Below are 17781 nucleotides of genomic sequence, written 5' to 3' on the forward strand. Positions count from 1 at the left end.
ATGATATTCTTAGGAATAAAATAGAGGAAAATTGTAGTACGCAGGATTGAAAAATGTAAGAAAGTTAAAAAAAATTAGTGTTAAATTCTTGGTAAGTACTGAGGTGGAAATTAAGGGAAATTATTTTGAAATATCAAATATTATTTTGGTATCATCCATCCTACTTTATCAACCAATTAAATAGGGAATAAACATTAATGAAAACATCAGATTTTCAGCTAGAATCAGGTAAAATATCGCAAACAGAAACATAATTTCACGATGACATTCTGTGAGTAGCACTCTATTTAAACCCATGACTTTGGCAAATATTCAAGTTTCTTCCTTAAGCACTACATTATCATTTGTGCAATCATTGATGGAAAAACAAAACTCTTTTCAGAACAGTTTCTTGAAAGCAATGTTGAAGGCACACAGAAGGCCCAGAGGGTATATTCCTGCAAACTTACTTCACAAGAGGAACCAGTATACCCAGGAGGACACTGACAGACCTCCACAGCTGCTGCAGTGCTCCCGTCAGCAGGATAAGGGACAGCGGACTCAAGGCTAACAGAGCTCAGCCTGTGGTGGAAAGAAAAAAGATGCTAAATAAGTAAACAAGTGCTTAAGTCTTATACAGCTTGAGGAATAGTATAATAGCAATGATGTAAATCCAAGTAAAGTAGCTGTGTTGAGAAAGCAGGTTAATGAATATCCATAACTAGAAGCTCTGGCATTTATTATACTAGGTAGTCTGCCCAGTTAAAAGTGCTCACCAACACCACCACCACATCCAGTGCTGGAAAGATAGGAGGACATTCTTGCTCATTTCATGGTTTTTGGCTGTGTCTTTTGATTTCCTTTTTTGGAGATAGTTTAAAATAATGTAGTTGAAGGGATTTTTAAAACAGAAAACATTCATATGGCTGATCTATTTTAACATTTAAACTAGAAAAACAGAAGGAGGCAATATTAATATTCAGTCTAGCTTTAAATTGAAAGGAAAGTTGGAAGAAAAAGAAAAGAAAAGATGGAAGCTACTTTGGTTTATTTTTCTCAGATATAAATCTGCATATTGGTAGGTAAAAGTGAAACTTTCTCAAGGGCTTAGTTGAATTAGAACTATTTTCTAAATTTGTTTTGGGCCTAAATTAAATTAATTGTTCTCTGTATCTGTGGGTTTCATTTACTGGTATTTCTGTACAATCTGGTGATTTTAGCACAATGATTTGGTACCATTTATTATTTGGGGAAAAGTTGATTTGGTTAAATTGAAAAGCGCTGTTATGTTAGTGGTTTTCTTTCTGTGTTATACATTATGTATGTATGTGTGACAAGGAGTCAGACCAGGATTCATATCCTGTCTCTGACATTTTCCAGTCCCGTAGCCTAGGAAAAATTACTTTATTTCTCTAGGCCACAATATTCTCATCTCAGTAATGGAGATAATATAAAAATCTATACATCATAAGCTTGATTAAAGCAAATAATGAATATAAAACTTTTGATACAGTATACATAATACATAGTAGGTGATAACTATCAGGCATTTTATAAACATATTCCCATTGACTTTTGAAACAGGATAAAAAATGACTACATGAGTAGTACAAGAAATACTATTTGTATCCCCAAATCAAGCTTTTTGAGATTTTAATGTATTAAAATAAATTTTAAATAAACTCTTAAGGGTATACAATTAAATGACTGCTATTGATTCTTATAATAATTGTTACAACAATAAACCTCTATAACATATACATCCACCCTTTAACCACAAGAAAGATCTAACTAACTATTGCATTATAAGTTGCTTTCTGAAGAATGGTGATAGATTTTTATTAATTGGTAATTCACACTTATCAAAGAGCTTTCCATATTTGGGAATCCCTGCTGTAATCAATCCAGAGAACACAGCTAATGGGCTCATTAAATGTTTGTTTAAAAGTGACAAATTTGGGGGGAGGAGCCAAGATGGCAGTGTGAGTAGTTCAGTGGAAATCTCCTCCCAAAAATATGTATACTTTAAAAATACAACAAATGCATCTATTCCTAAAAGAGAGACCAGTGGATACAGTACAACAGCCAGGCTACATCTACATCTGCGAGAACTCAGCATCACATGAAGGGGGTAAGATAGAAGCTGCGGCCTGGGAGGACCTAAGCACCGCCCCCACAACCGATCCCAGCTCCCTGGTGGGAAGAAAGGAGTCAGAGTAGGGAGGGAGTGAAAGCCCGGGACTGCTAAACAACCAGCTCTAGTAATCTGCACAAGGAGCACAGACACATGGTGCACAGTGTGCTGGATATTAAAGAAACGGAAGGGCAAAATCTGTGAGCAGGTACCCGCAACCGCCACCCCTGGGACAAAAGAAAAGCAAATGCTTTTTGAAAATCTAAAAGGGACAGGGAGCTCACAGCTGGATGGAATCATCCCGGCACACTCAGCCCAGCAGCTGGGAAGCCTGGGGAACTCCAGGCAACCTACCCCTCTAGGCAGCAGCTCAGCTCTGAAGCCTCTCATGGTAAGCAGCCAGCCAGTCATTCCCCCAGGCTGCACGGACCCCGAAACACTGGCCCAGTAGTGCATGAGCCGGTGGCGGTGGTGGCGGCGGCCAAGTGAGTGGCCCCGGAGCAGCCCGTGGGAGCCCGTGGCGGCAGCGACTGATTGGCCTGGGAGCGACCGTGCCCCCAGCAGCTTTCCAGAATCTCCTCCCGGCGCATAGCCGCCTGGGCCAGGCCCAAAGGCCGGTGACAGCACGCAGCTGCCCGGCAGGGGTGTTGCTTTTGTAGGAGAGCACACCCAGAGCACCTGCCACTCCCCAAAGGGCTCTTTGCTACCCTGACAGTGACCCCGCCTAAAGCAGCTTAGGGTATTAATCTGGAGGCTGCTCCAGGAGTGCGGGTAACTGACACAGACAGCGGAGAAGGGCAAGGTGACCAGCAAGCAGGAAAGGACTTTGTTCTCCCAACTGACACATGCGCTACCTGCCTACAGCCACCGCTATCACCATGAAAACACAGAAGGATTTGGTCCAGTCCAAAATTATCCAGACAACCCCTGAGAAAGGGCCTGGGGAGATAGATTTAACCAATCTCCCTGAAAAATAATTCAAAATAAAGGTCATAACCATGCTGATGGAACTGCAGAGAAATATACAACAGTTAAAGGATAAAGTTGAGGGGGAGAATACAGAAATAAAACAATCTCTGGAAGGACTTAAGAGCAGACTGGATGAGGTGCAAGAGGCTGTTAATGGAATAGAAATCAGAGAACAGGAACACAGAGAAGCTGATGCAGACAGAGACAAAAGGATCTCCAAGAATGAAAGAATATTAAGAGAACTGTGTGACCAATCCAAACAGAACAATATTCACATTTTAGGGGTACCAGAAGAAGAAGAGAGAGAAAAAGGGACAGAAAGTGTCTTTGAAGATATAATTGCTGAAAACATCCCCAAACAGGGGGAGGAAATAGTCTCTCAGACCATGGAGACCCACAGAACTCCCAACACAAGGAACCCAAGTAGAAAAACACCAAGACACATAATAATTAAAATTGCAAAGATCAAAGACAAAGACAGAATATTAAAGGCAGCCAGAGAGAGAAAAAAGGTCACCTACAAAGGAAAACCCATCACGCTATCATCAGACTTCTCAACAGAAACCTTACAGGCCAGAAGAGAATGGCATGATATATTTAATGCAATGAAACAGAAGTGCCTTAAACCAAGAATACTGTATCCAGCACGATTATCATTTAAATATGAAGGAAGGGATTAAACAATTCCCAGGAAAGCAAAAGTTAAGGGAATTTGCCTCCCACAAACCACCTGTACAGGGTATTTTAGAGGGACTGCTCTACATGGAAGTACTCCTAAGGCTAAATAGATGTCACCAGAGAAAATAAAAATAAAATTGTCTGCAAAGAAAGCAGACAAACCATATACTAACTAAAGGCAAAAAATAAAATCAACTACTTACAAAAGCAGTCAAAGGAAACACAAAAGAACATGGAATAAAATACCTAATATATAAAGAATGGAAGAGGAGGAATAAGAAGGGAGAGAAATAAAGAATCATCAGACTGTGCTTATAAAAGCTTAAAAAGTGAGTTAGGTTAGACAGTTAGATAGTAAAGAAGCTAACTTTGAACCTTTGCTAACCACGAATCTAAAACCTGCAATGGCAATAAGTACACATCTCTCAATAATCACTCTAAATGTAAACGGACTGAATGCACCAATCAAAAGACACAGAGTAACAGAATGGATAAAAAAAGCAAAGACCCATCTATATGCTGCTTACAAGAGATTCAACTCAAACCCAAAGACATACACAGACTAAAAGTCAAGGGATGGAAAAAGATATTTCATGCAAACAATAGGGAGAAAAAAGCAGGTGTAGCAGCACTGGTATCAGATGAAATAGACTTCAAAACAAAGAAAGTAACAAGAGAGAAAGAAGGACACTACATAATGATAAAGGGGTCGGCCCAACAAGAGGATATAACCATTATAAATATATATGCACCTAAAACAGGAGCACCAACATATGTGAAACAAATACTAACAGAATTACAGGAGGAAATAGAATGAAATACATTCATTCTAGGAGACTTCAACACACCACTCACTCCAAAGGACAGATCCACCAGACAGAAAACAAGTAAGGACACAGAGGCACTGAACAACACACTAGAACAGATGGACCTAATAGACATCTATAAAACTCTATACCCAAAATCAGCAGGATACACATTCTTCTCAAGTGCACATGGAACATTCTCCAGAATAGACCACATACGAGGCCATAAAGAAGCCTCAGTAAATTCAAAAAGATTGAAATTCTACCAGCCAACTTTTCAGACCACAAAGGCATGAAACTAGAAATAAATTGTACAAAGAAAACAAAAAGGCTTACAAACACATGGAAGCTTAACAACATGCTCCTAAATAATCAATGGATCAATGACCAAATTAATACAGAGATCAAGCAATATATGGCGACTAATGACACTGACAGCATAAAGCCCCAACTTTGATGGGATGCAGTGAAAGCAGTTCTAAGAGGAAAGTATATAGCAATCCAGGCCTATCTAAAGAAGGAAGAACATTCCCAAATGAATAGTCTAAAGTCACAATTATTAGAACTGGAAAAAGAAGAATAAATGAGGCCCAAAGTCAGCAGAAGGAGGGACATAATAAAGATCAGAGTAGAAATAAATAAAATTGAGAACAATAAAACAACAGAAAAAAGTCAGTGGAACCAAGAGCTGGTTCTTTGAGAAAATAAACAAAATAGATAAGCCTCTAGCCAGACTTATTAAGAGAAAAAGAGAATCTACACACATCTACAGAATCAGAAATGAGAAAGGAAAAATCATGATGGACCCCACAGAAATACAAAAAATTACTAGAGAATACTATGAAAATGTATATGTTAACCAGCTGCAAAACCTAGAAGAAATGAACAACTTCCTAGAAAAATACAACCTTCCAAGACTGACCAAGGAAGAAACACAAAATCTAAACAGACCAATTATCGGCAAAGAAATTGAATCAGTAATCAAAAAACTACCCAAGAACAAAACCCTGGGCCAGATGGATTCACCACTGAATTTTATCAGACATGTAGAGAAGACATAATACCCATTCTCCTTAAAGTTTTCCAAAAAATAGAAGAGAAGGGAATACTTCCAAACTCATTCTATGAAGCCAGCATAACCCTAATACCAAAACGAGGCACAGACCCCACCAAAAAAGAAAATTACAGACTAATATCCCTGATGAACATAGATGCAAAAATACTGAACAAAATATTAGCAAACCAAATTCAAAAATACATCAAGAGGATCATACACCATGATCAAGTGGGATTCATCGCAGGGATGCAAGGATGGTACAACATTCGAAAATCCATCAACATCAACCCCCACATCAACAAAAAGAAGGACAGAAACCACATGATCATTTCCATAGATGCTAAAAAAGCATTTGACAAAATTCAACATCCATTCATTATAAAAACTCTCAACAAAATGGGTATAGAGGGCAAGTACCTCAGCATAATAAAGGCCGTATATGACAAACCCACCGCCAACATCATACTTAACAGTGAGAAGCTGAAAGCTTTTCCTCTAAGATCAGGAACAACACAGGGATGCCCACTCTCCCCACTGTTATTCAACATAGTACAGAGGTCCTAGCCACAGCAATCAGACAAAACAAATAAATACAAGGCATCCAGATTGGTAAAGAGGACGTCAAACTGTCACTATTTGCAGATGACATGATATTGTACATAAAAAACCCTAAAGACCCCATTCCAAAACTACTAGAACTAATATCTGAATTCAGCAAAATTGCAGGATACAAAATTAATACACAGAAATCTGTTGCTTTCCTACACACTAATGATGAATTAACAGAAAGAGAAATCAGGAAAACAATTCCATTTACATTTGCATCAAAAAGAATAAAATACCTAGGAATAAACCTAACCAAGGAAGTGAAAGACCTATACACTGACAACTACAAGACACTCTTAAGAGAAATTAAAGAGGACCCTAACAAATAGAAACTCATTCCATGCTCTTGGTTAGGAAGAATTAATATTGTCAAAATGGCCATCCTGCCTAAAGCAATCTACAGATTCAATGCAATCCCTATCAAAATACCAACAGCATTCTTCAACAAACTGGAACAAATAGTTTTAAAATCATATGGAATGATAAAAGACCCTGAATAGCCAAAGCAATCCTGAGAAGGAAGAATAAAGTGGGGGGGGATCTCACTTTCCAACTTCAAACTCTACTACAAAGCCACAGTAATCAAGACAATTTGGTACTGGCACAAGAACAGACCCATAGACCAGTGGAACAGAATAGAGAGCCCAGATATTAACCCAAACATATACGGTCAATTAATATATGATAAAGGAGCCATGGACATACAATGAGGAAATGACAGCCTCTTCAACAGCTGGTGTTGGCAAAACTGGACAGCTACATGTAAGAGAATGAAACTGGATCATTGTCTAACCCTATACACAAAAGTAAATTCGAAATGGATCAAAGACATGAATGTAAGTCATGAAACCATAAAACTCTTAGAAAAAAACATAGGCAAAAATCTCTTGGACATAAACATGAGTGACTTCTTCATGAACATATCTCCCCGGACAAGGGAAACAAAAGCAAAAATGAGCAAGTGGGACTATATCAAGCTGAAAAGCTTCTGTACAGCAAAGGACACCACCAATAGAACAAAAAGGTATCCTACAGTATGGGAGAATATATTCATAAATGACATCCCGATCCAATAAAGGGTTGACATCCAAAATATATAAAGAGCTCATGTACCTCAACAAACAAAAAGCAAATAATCCAATTAAAAAATGGGCAGAGGAGCTGAACAGACAGTTCTCCAAAGAAGAAATTCAGATGGCCAACAGACACATGAAAAGATGCTCCACATTGCTAATCATCAGAGAAATGCAAATTAAAACCACAATGAGATATCACCTCACACCAGTAAGGATCACCACTATCCAAAAGACAAACAACAAATGTTGATGAGGTAGTGGAGAAAAGGGAACCCTCCTACACTGCTGGTGGGAATGTAAACTAGTTTAACCATTGTGGAAAGCAGTGTGGAGGTTCCTCAAAAAACTCAAAATAGAAATACCATTTGACCCAGGAATTCCACTTCTAGGAATTTACCCTAAGAATGCAGCAGCCCAATTTGAAAAAGACATGGATGAACCCCTACATTTATCACAGCATTGTTTACAATAGACAAGAAAAGGAAGCAACCTAAATGTCCATCAGTAGATGAATGGATAAAGAAGATGTGGTACATATACACAATGGAATATTACTCAGCCTTAAGAAGAAAATAAATCCTACCATTTGCAACAACATGGATGGAGCTGGAGGGTATTATGCTCAGTGAAATGAGTCAGGTGGAAAAGGACAAATACCAAATGATTTCAGTCATATGTGGAGTATAAGAACAAAGAAAAAACTGAGGTAACAAAACAGCAGCAGACTCACAGAACCCAAGAATTGACTAACAGTTACCAAAGGAAAAGGGACTGGGGAGTATGTGTGGGAAGGAAGGGATAAGGGGGGGAATGAAAAGGGGCATTACGATTAGCATGTATAATGTGGGGCAGGCACAGGGAGGGCTGTGCAACACAGAGAAGACAAGTAGTGATTCTATAGCATCTTACTACACTGATGAACAGTGACTGTGATGGGGTATGTCAGGGGGAATTGGTGATGGGGTGAGTCTAGTAAACATAATGTTCCTCATGTAATTGTAGATTAATGATACCAAAATTTTTTTTAAAGTGACAGATTTAACCAAGTTGTAATCCATTCAGCTACAATTTCTAAAATCATTATTGTTTTCACCCCCACTTTCCTAGTACTAGACACTTGATAGTACCTTGGAATACATATGAGTTCATGCTTTACTGGGAAGTAGAAAAAGAAAATCAACTATTGAAATATCAGAAAACAGGCAGTTTGATGGGATCATCCTAGATGCTGAGTGCTAGCTGGCATCCTCCAAAGACAAGCAGATTATCTTTAGGTATAGATTAATTCATCCCACACTGTTTCTCGAATATTTTCTTCTGTGGAGGCACAGTTTGGGCAATCTTATAGAAGGTCTTAAACTGATAAGCATTAAAAATTACTGTTTTACAGTGGTCAGATTACACAGAAATTTTTAGAAAATCCCTAAATGGTCTTTTTTTTCCCTACCAGATAAACATGTACATGAAGTTTCACGGGCAATTCTTTCTCTTTTAATTGAGATGAAATTTATATAACATAAAATTAACCATTTCAAAGTGTCATTTAATACATTCACAATGCTGTGCATACTTCTATCTAGTTCCAAACATTTTCATCAGCCCAAAAAGGAGACCCTGTACCTATTAAACAGTTACTCCATATTAAATCGTTCCATCATCACCTGGTAACCACGAATCTACTTTCTGTTTCCATGGGTTTACCTATTCTGGATATTTCACAGAAATGGAATCATACAACACATGATCTTTTGTATCTGGCTTCCCTCTGTTAGCATAATGTTTTCAAGGTTCATCCATGTTGTAGGATGTATCAATATATCATCCCTTTTTATAAGTGAGTAATATTCTATTGTATGACTATGCCACACTTTATTAATCCATTCATCTGTTAATCAATGATTGGCTGTTTCCACCTTTTGGCTACTGTAAACTGTATTGCTATGAACATTCATGTGTAAGTATTTTTACTCAAAAATCTGTTTTTAATCCCTTTGAGTCTATATATGTGGGAGTAGAATATCTGGATTTGGCAATTCTTAAGACAACATAGGGTTCGGAAGAGTTGCTAAACTAAAGACAGTACTTGCTTATGTTCACATGAAATTATGAGTTACTTCTGGAAAACAAAAACCCTGTTGTGTCTTCCAGCCTGATCATCTCAATTCACTTTTCTTGGAAGGATGGGCTAGATGGATAGTGTGTATATGGATAGATGGATGGATGAATGGTAGATAAAAGACTCAAAACGTGTACATACATACATACATACATTAAAGAATAAATGAAGGATATCTGAATGGAATGTAGTTATATTACAAACAATGCCTAACATCCCCCATGACAAATGATACAGTAAAACTTAGTATTCACATTTCAGATGAATAAGATAAGTAGAAAACAAATTACTTATTTGATCTGACAGAGAAAATAAATTGAAGAATGTTAGAGTTAAAACTTGGGGCCAGAGGTCAGAATTCATCTGAACGTATTGTGACATCTACTTGCCTGCAATTAATGGACTGTCACAAGATAAACTTACATTTCTGATGACTTTAATTTCAGAATTAGATGATTTCATGATTGTTAAACTAGTTGATTTATCAAACAAAGGACTGTCATAATTTACTAAATAGACTTGTCAATTATATTCTATATAGTCTCAGGATTTTCAATATAGAATTAATTAAAGAAAAGTTCCAAAGTAGAAAACTGAGTGATAGACTACTGGAAAAGTTCCAAAGCAGAAAAAATGAGTAATAGACTACTTTAAAGAACAATTCAGAATATAACAAAACAAAAACAAAAATATTTTCAATGAATTGCTAAACTTCATTAAGACTTGAACAGATGTTCCTCTCCATAATCTATGTAATCGCTTTGAAATTTCAACACTCAAACATCTTTCCCAGCAATATTCCACGTTAGCATTCACTGAGCAGCCCCAGTGTTCATCAGGTTGCTATTTGTCAAATGGGATTTTAACGTTTTTAGCAGTTTTAAGTGTTACAAGGACTGCAGTTTATTTATTTTTTTCCTTCAATAGGGTCACTTTCCTTGATACCAGGTCGCATTCCCTTAAATACATAACACTGGCAGCAATAAAGTAGTAAAGTTTGGAGATTCACAAAGTATCAAAGATGTGTAAACTAAATCAAATGTTTTACCTGGCTATTTTTACTTATTATGAGTTGGAAAAACAGATAAGATGATGGATGAAGTGAAAATACATAATTACATAAGGTAGTATTTAATATTGGAATCATTGTCCTGGTGCTGACTGAAAGATTGTTCTTCAAATTTTGTTTTGCTATATTTCCTATGAGAGTTAGATAGGTTACACTTAAATAATATATATAAAGTATTCACTGAAAGAAGAAGAACTTTGTTCTTAAAACTTTAAATTATTTGTTTCTATCAACCTCTTTTTATTTTTAAGACCTCCATATAATTCTCCTTAAATGAATGTTACTAAAATAGATAAATATTTTATTGCTGTTCAGGTGCTTTCTTCTATTTTGGTTTGTCAAAACAAGAGACGATGACTCAGATCTTCCTTTAACCTCTGTCTTGTGGAAGTTTCAAAAAGTACTACTCAAGTGGAGGAAACCGATAATTTTTATTCCATTTCTAGAAAGGCAACAGAACAACTCAATGGCCCAGTCAACGTCCACGTGGGCCATCGAGGAAGCAGCTGGACATTTTCAACCAATGTTTTCAATCCCACATCACATAAGGAAAATAACTGACAGAACCGGATAGTATTGCAGCTATTCATCAAAAATATATTGAATGCTAATATAATTAATCTCTTCCTTCTCTCTACCGGTCTGTACTTTGCACACATTCTTACACTATTTGTTATACTGTTGTAACTGGACATGTCTGTCTTCATAACAGATTATGCCTTCTTTGAATTCAATGATCATTTACCTATCATCATATCCTCTTTGCTTAGCTTAGAACTACCATATCATAATAATTACTGCTTAGTCTACTATCTTCTGTGTACTATAGTAGGGGCTTGACAGACATCTCATTTAACTATGAATGAACCCATTGTGGTAATCACATTTTTATCTACATTTACACATGAAGAACCTGAGGCTCAGAGAAGTAAAGTGTTTGGCCAAGGTAATACAGTTAGCAAACTGCAGGGCACAAATTCAAACCCCGGTGTGTCTTCAAAATCATCTTGTCAACCTACTTTCCTCCCAATGTATGCTAGATAGGATGTCAGGTGTTCTCAATATATAATGTTCTCATTTAGCCTTTAATCTTTAAAGTTAGATATAGTTTCTGCCATTTTAAAGAAGAGGGAACTGAGACTTAGCAAGATACATATGGAAGATGTTCAGTGAATGTTGACAGACTGAATGAATGCAATACCTAGAGAATAGATCTGCCAGATAGTCTAAGACAATGGGGCGGAAACACATGTGGGTTTAAATCCTGGCTGTAGCTGACCAAACTGCCTGATCTCTAGTGAACTGCATAAATCTCTTTTAAGTACTAAAGGCTTCATCACTATAATTTCTTCAAAATGTGGTTACCTGTGTCATTAATTTCAAAGGAAGAAGCATACTATGTACCTGACACTATTACTATAATTTTCAAAATACCCCTTTCTTTGCAAGGATTTGTCTATTTATTATATACATTCTGTGGAATATTTTTGATTCAAAAACACACAAATTTACTCTAAAAGTCATATGAAAACATCTTGCCTTGAAAAGATTCTGTATTTATTTTCAAGTGATGAAGACATGTGGGGTATATCACAATAAAGTCATGATAAGGGTGCAGTAATTATGCTGTGGTGACAACTCTAAATTCTCAGTGGCTTAACAGAAAACAAAAGTTTACTCATGTAAAATCCTATACAGGTCTGGGCAGAGGCAGCTGACCTCCAGATGCTGCCAATATTTCAGGCTATTTTGATCATCTGGCTACTGGATAAATTCCAGAGCATCTAATACTGGCAATTCAATGCTTCTTCTGGGCAGGACAAGGTTGGGGAATCACTTCTGCTCACACTCCATTGGGCAAACCAGGTCACATGACCACATTTACCCTCAAAGGTTAGGGAAATGCAATATTCCAGAATTAGGAGATTGGAAATTTGATGAGATGTACTAATGTCTACTATTAGGTGAAAACAAAATATTTTTTTTGCAGTGTTCTATCCCTAATAGTTGTTCAAATAAGCTGAATAGGCCCTTTGTTTGAGTTAAATATCAAGGATGCTACTAAATCTAGAGGTTGGATTATTTAAAGGAGAAAGATGTGCAATTAGGTTAAGTTGACTTCTTAAACGCTTTTAAAAGAAGAATGAATGTTTTCTCTTATCTTCATCTTACCATTGAGGACAATGAAAAGAAAAACAATTAGTATTACTGTATAAGCTTCTCAGTATTCTGGGAAAGAATGACAGCAAAAACTATCATAATTGTGGAAATACCAGTACATGCTTTACAGTAGGTGTCTCCAAGTCTTAATGGTACTTGGAGAAAATGTTATTCCCTGGAAAGGTGCAGGGTAGATAAAAACACTTCCAGTTTGTGTGCTGATTTGCCATTAGCAAAGTGCTTGCACCCCTCTAACTCCATTCTCACAATGACCTTTTGAAGTTGCAAAGCAATTGTACTTGGTATTTTACAGATGAGGTGACTGAAATCCAAAGAGGTCAGAGTTACCCTTCTGTTTACAGCTATTAAGTAGATGAATTAAAGATGGAAGTCAAAATCCTTCCGTTACTCCATTCCATCTAATCACTTAACTGGAAAACCTAAGCCCATTTGCCGAGAGGACTATCATGGACATAAGTCCTCCTTAAATAAATCTAACATGTATTTTTGTTGCAATAGCTTCAATTTACTTGTGTTTGCCCACAAACTATATAGCAAGTCAGAAGCCTACTGTGTAAGACAAGTTGAAATCGATTCAAGTGATGTTTTACAAATATGACTCAATTCACCAGGAAAGCAGAGATAAATAAAACATAACAAGCTTACTGACTTAGGATTTATGTTGCTTTTCAGCTCACCTGAAGTGGGTAAGAGCTTCATACCTGACACTGGCTTTTACTTCTTGCACCACAGTGCTGCAGGTAATGCAGGCTGCAGGAAGTGGACACTTACTTGGATTAGCTGCTGTGTCGGTTCACAGAACCTTGCTTTATGAACACATCCCTCATGTATGGGAAAATTTCAGGCTCCAAATGCAACTGATGATTTTGATGGGTAGACACTGAAATTATCTGACATAAATCAGGGGAAAACCCTTTGGATCAACTCGTCTGAGAAGCAATGCTGACAAAAATAAATAGGCCCCAGAGCCATTTTTTGTCAGTTTGATTGTCAATCACTTTGAAAGCCAGAGGACTCGTCTCTTTGTACTGTTTAAACATCGTGACAATCTCTATTTACCAAATGAGAAAAAACACAATTAATTCCTAAGTGCTGCTTCTCATCTTCATGGCATTTTAACCCAGCTTCTAACAGAACTGCCTATGCAAAAGATGGGCACTATTTGCCAATGGTGCTGTTTATGAATCTGCGGTGCCTGCCTTCAGCAGACACTAAGAATGATTGCATTTAGTTGAAATACTACAAGTGAAAAACAAATGAGGTGGCACAAGCAATGACAAGGGTGTGGGACACCAACAATAACAAAAGCCCTCTGCAGATAAACCAGCACTAGAGACATCGCTTTGATGATGGGTGTGCCAAGTTGTCAGTCTGGGCCACACTTGTTCATCTAACTTAATCTGATTTAGGAGAAAGTTACCATGATATCTTGTGTTTATTATTAGAGTAGAAAAGAAAACGGGAAAAGAGTTCATTCAGACACAGTTGGAGTTTAAATTTTGTCAGAGAAATAGGTCACCATTTCAAAAATTGAATGCATAGCATCTCACAGTCAGATATGGGCACATTTGGTTCAAGTCAGGGAGTTCTCTCTTTAAGAAAAAAAAAGGAACTAAACTTTGGGAGGTTAGTTCTAAGTAATGAACACTTTACATAATTATTCACAGCTACCCTGAAAGGTAGACACTATTATCTCCACTTTACACTTGAAGAAATCAAGTTTCCACAAGGACCAATCACTTCCCAAAGGTCACACATTTAATAAGCAACGGAGCTCATTAAATTCTTCGTCAGGGTGGCTCCAAAGCTCCTACTCTGCTTTACACCATGTAACCATTATAGTCTTAGTGTTTTAAAAAGAGGCTTGAGGTTATTTAAATGAAGGTGTTTATATTTCTTACTACAAACTATCGACTCTTAAGTTGGAAACTAGTTAATTAATGGAAGAAAATATTTTGCAAATCACTTTCAGAATGTGCGTACTTTGGGATTTTATTTCTTTGGTTTCCTACTGTCTGCATCATGGTAAAGGGGACTTTGTTTTCCAGTAGCAGTTCTCTTTAGAGGGATCATTTTTTATCACACAATTTGGCAGAATTGCAGAAGAATCATCAATATTAAAAAGAGCTAAGAGAAATTCAATCTGGGTATTTAAAGTTTTAAAGCTTTAGTAGAAGCACTTTTCAGAAAACCAGTGCTGTATTCCTATCTACTATTTGAAGACAACAAACTCTATAGATCTTCAAAGTCACATGCATGTTTGCCCCAAGGTAAACGTGTCCACACCGGGAGGCGCAGTTCCTGAGTTTACCTGAAGACGGTGTCCATCCCAGGGTTGCCTGAGATTTGAATGAGGAGTCTCTTTAAATTCGCAAGCACTGTCATAAATTCTTTTCTACTGACTGGGAAATTTGTGCCATGTATGGCAAATAATAATTCTTTCAGTGACAATACATGGATATGTTCTTCAGATGGCTGTAGATACACCTCATCTTGGGCTGTGCTGATTCTCAAGTCATTTCCCTAAAGGGCAAAAGAAAGCATGGAAAGGTAAAACTGTGGAAAGAAGGTTTATAGAAGGGTAAAAAAGATCCACATGTGGGTTTTATACTTTGTAGATTATCTAGGAGGTTTTAATTTCAGATTGGTATTTCCTGTCATTCAGCGTATTTCTGGTATATATGAAAGACAGAGAAGGCAATTTGCTATTCATCCTTAACCGGAGGCTTTACAAAGTATAAGCTTGGCTGTGCACGATGTTTCTTTCCCCATTCACTGAAATAATAGAAACCTGGCAACTCTTACATGTATGTGATTATAAATACCTTGATTTTATACAAGTGCACAAAAATTGTTTATTTCAAGTACATTATTTTATGGTGAATGTGGGTGGTATAGGAAAATAGAAAGGAAAACCTAGAAGAGTATATCAAACTACTACTTTAAGGAATTCTTCTATATGGGGAAAAAAAAACAAGAATAAACCCTGTAGTCTAATGGTCACAATAGGATAATGGTATCATAACAGGGAATATACTGACTGACCTATGTCATTTAGGTTATCCTTCATAACTCATTCATATTAATCATATATAGCTTCTCAAATATTACATTTAGAGAACTCCTTTTATCTCAAAGGAATTCTAAGATTTTCTTCTAGTTTGATGGACAAAGACACACACACACACACACACACACACACACACACACACGATACACATCCTCCAGACCACTTTGTCTTAAGTTGGGAATATTTATTTGGGGGGAAGAATTTTGCCATTGCTTCACATGTATGAAAGCTTCAAAACAAAGAAAAACAGAGCTTGGTGCTAAATCAACAAAGACCCATTTGGAACGTAAGCGTGCATGCAAGTGTGCCTTTGAGCATGTGTGAGTGATGGAGGGAGGGCATGGCAAAGGGTGAGAGAAGGGAAGATAACTGTAAGGCTTCTAAAATAACCTTAGGCTTCCAGCATGTTGGAATTGCCTATATGCCTCCAAATCCTGAGAGCAGTTTCTTCTATTTCTTACCTATATTACGAGTTTTAAAACGAAGATTTAACTACATCTAAAGTAGCAAGTCCCCTTTTTCATTTACATCTGCCTAATATAAAAAAAAAAGAATCAGATGATAAAAATCTACTTGAAAAAAAGGCTAGATGGAAAAAAAATACAACTATGTGAATCAGTGTTTGCCTAAACACTTTCACCATACTTACATTCTTAGGAACTTGGTCATTTTTTAAATTTAAATTCCAAATCTGGTCTGTAAGTCTCCTTTATCACTGGAACCCAATGAATATACTCAGTTGACCCCATTTGTCTCAGGGTGAGACATAAGGCTGGCATTAAAAATTCCCAAAATATTTTATTTTTCTATAGCCGTATGTAAATCAATGCCAAACCAAGGAATAACCTCAAATAAGAATTTAAAATGGTAGAACATAAAGAACCCTCTCCATACTCTACCTCTAGGACAATCATGAACTGTAGTATGTGTTCTCTATCTTCTTCCTCTTCTTTGAGGTCATATGATATGGTAAATGCCAATTGTCCTCCAGCTGCTGTGAGCTACAAGACAGGAGATGTATAATCATTAGAGGACATGAGACAGGCTAGTAAGTCATATTTTACTTATTATTTTAAAACCATTTGATTGTTCCAGAGGGCAGGATTTAGAAGAAGCAAAAATCACAGGTACAGAGTGAAAATGACACACGATTCTTTAGGAGAAACATTTATATGAACCTTACCATCAAGAGCAAGCCTGACCCAAATATAAATTCATGTATTATTTTCCCCAGTGCTGCAGGCTTACTGAAATAGATTAAGTTCCATGGAACTAAACACAGCCCCTACTGTCATTTTTTTAGTCTATAGCTTGAGCTTTACAATTTCCAAACAGAGAAGGATCTTTGTCAAAAGATTTTGGAGAATGAGAGATTTCTGCCCATCCCTGAGGGTCACTCACTTTCTGAGGATCTGAATGTTTTCAACAAAGACATCACTCCATTTGACAGTGACTTTACATAGACTATAAGATAAGCCAGAAAATGTTGATGGTCAAAGAAAAATAAAAGAATAGCAACAAATTTTATATTATGATAAAATTCAATCAAATTTCCTAAAGAAGATTGTTTCCCCTGTATAATCACATATACTTAGTTTGAACAAATATTATTATTCATTTTCATTAAATAAACTCTTCCCTTCCAATATGCATGCCAAACCCCACATAAGGGATGCTTGAGGTTTTCATCTTCTGACATTGACAGTAACATTGTAGAAAGGAAAAAAAAAATTGGAGAGCAAGATCATTTATAGGACAGAAATCAACACTGAAGTTTGAGTGACAGGTTCAATGCAAATGCAGCAGCCCTTCTTAAAAAATTCCACTCCAGCCTTGTAAATAACGATATTCATAAAACAAAGCTGATTTGTATTCTGCTGTTTCCTCTGTGCCAGCAAGCAGGGACCCAGCTTTGCAGCCGTTGGCTCTCCTGGGCCTTTCACAGCAGACCCTGACCACAGAGCAATTCCTGGCAATGCACTGGATGGAGGAGGAGGAACCCGGATTCCTCTCCGAGTAGTTCCATTGGGAATGGCACAC

The 17781-nt window shown here is 37.0% G+C and overlaps 1 protein-coding gene across 3 annotated transcripts in view; it reads right to left on the reverse strand.

The window, feature by feature from the left end:
* LAMA2 (laminin subunit alpha 2) overlaps window positions 1–17781 on the reverse strand; it is a 631935-nt gene that overhangs the window by 256261 nt on the left and 357893 nt on the right. For all 3 annotated transcript variants that reach the window (XM_057489270.1, XM_057489268.1, XM_057489269.1), the window contains 3 exons: window positions 16641–16742; window positions 14983–15194; window positions 450–561 (listed from right to left, as the gene is read on the reverse strand). In XM_057489270.1, the coding sequence (XP_057345253.1) occupies window positions 450–561; window positions 14983–15194; window positions 16641–16742 (426 nt within the window). The remainder of the gene's footprint in view (window positions 1–449; window positions 562–14982; window positions 15195–16640; window positions 16743–17781) is intronic.

This window comes from Manis pentadactyla, chromosome 12, assembly GCF_030020395.1.
Source record: "Manis pentadactyla isolate mManPen7 chromosome 12, mManPen7.hap1, whole genome shotgun sequence".
NCBI lineage: Eukaryota > Metazoa > Chordata > Mammalia > Pholidota > Manidae > Manis > Manis pentadactyla.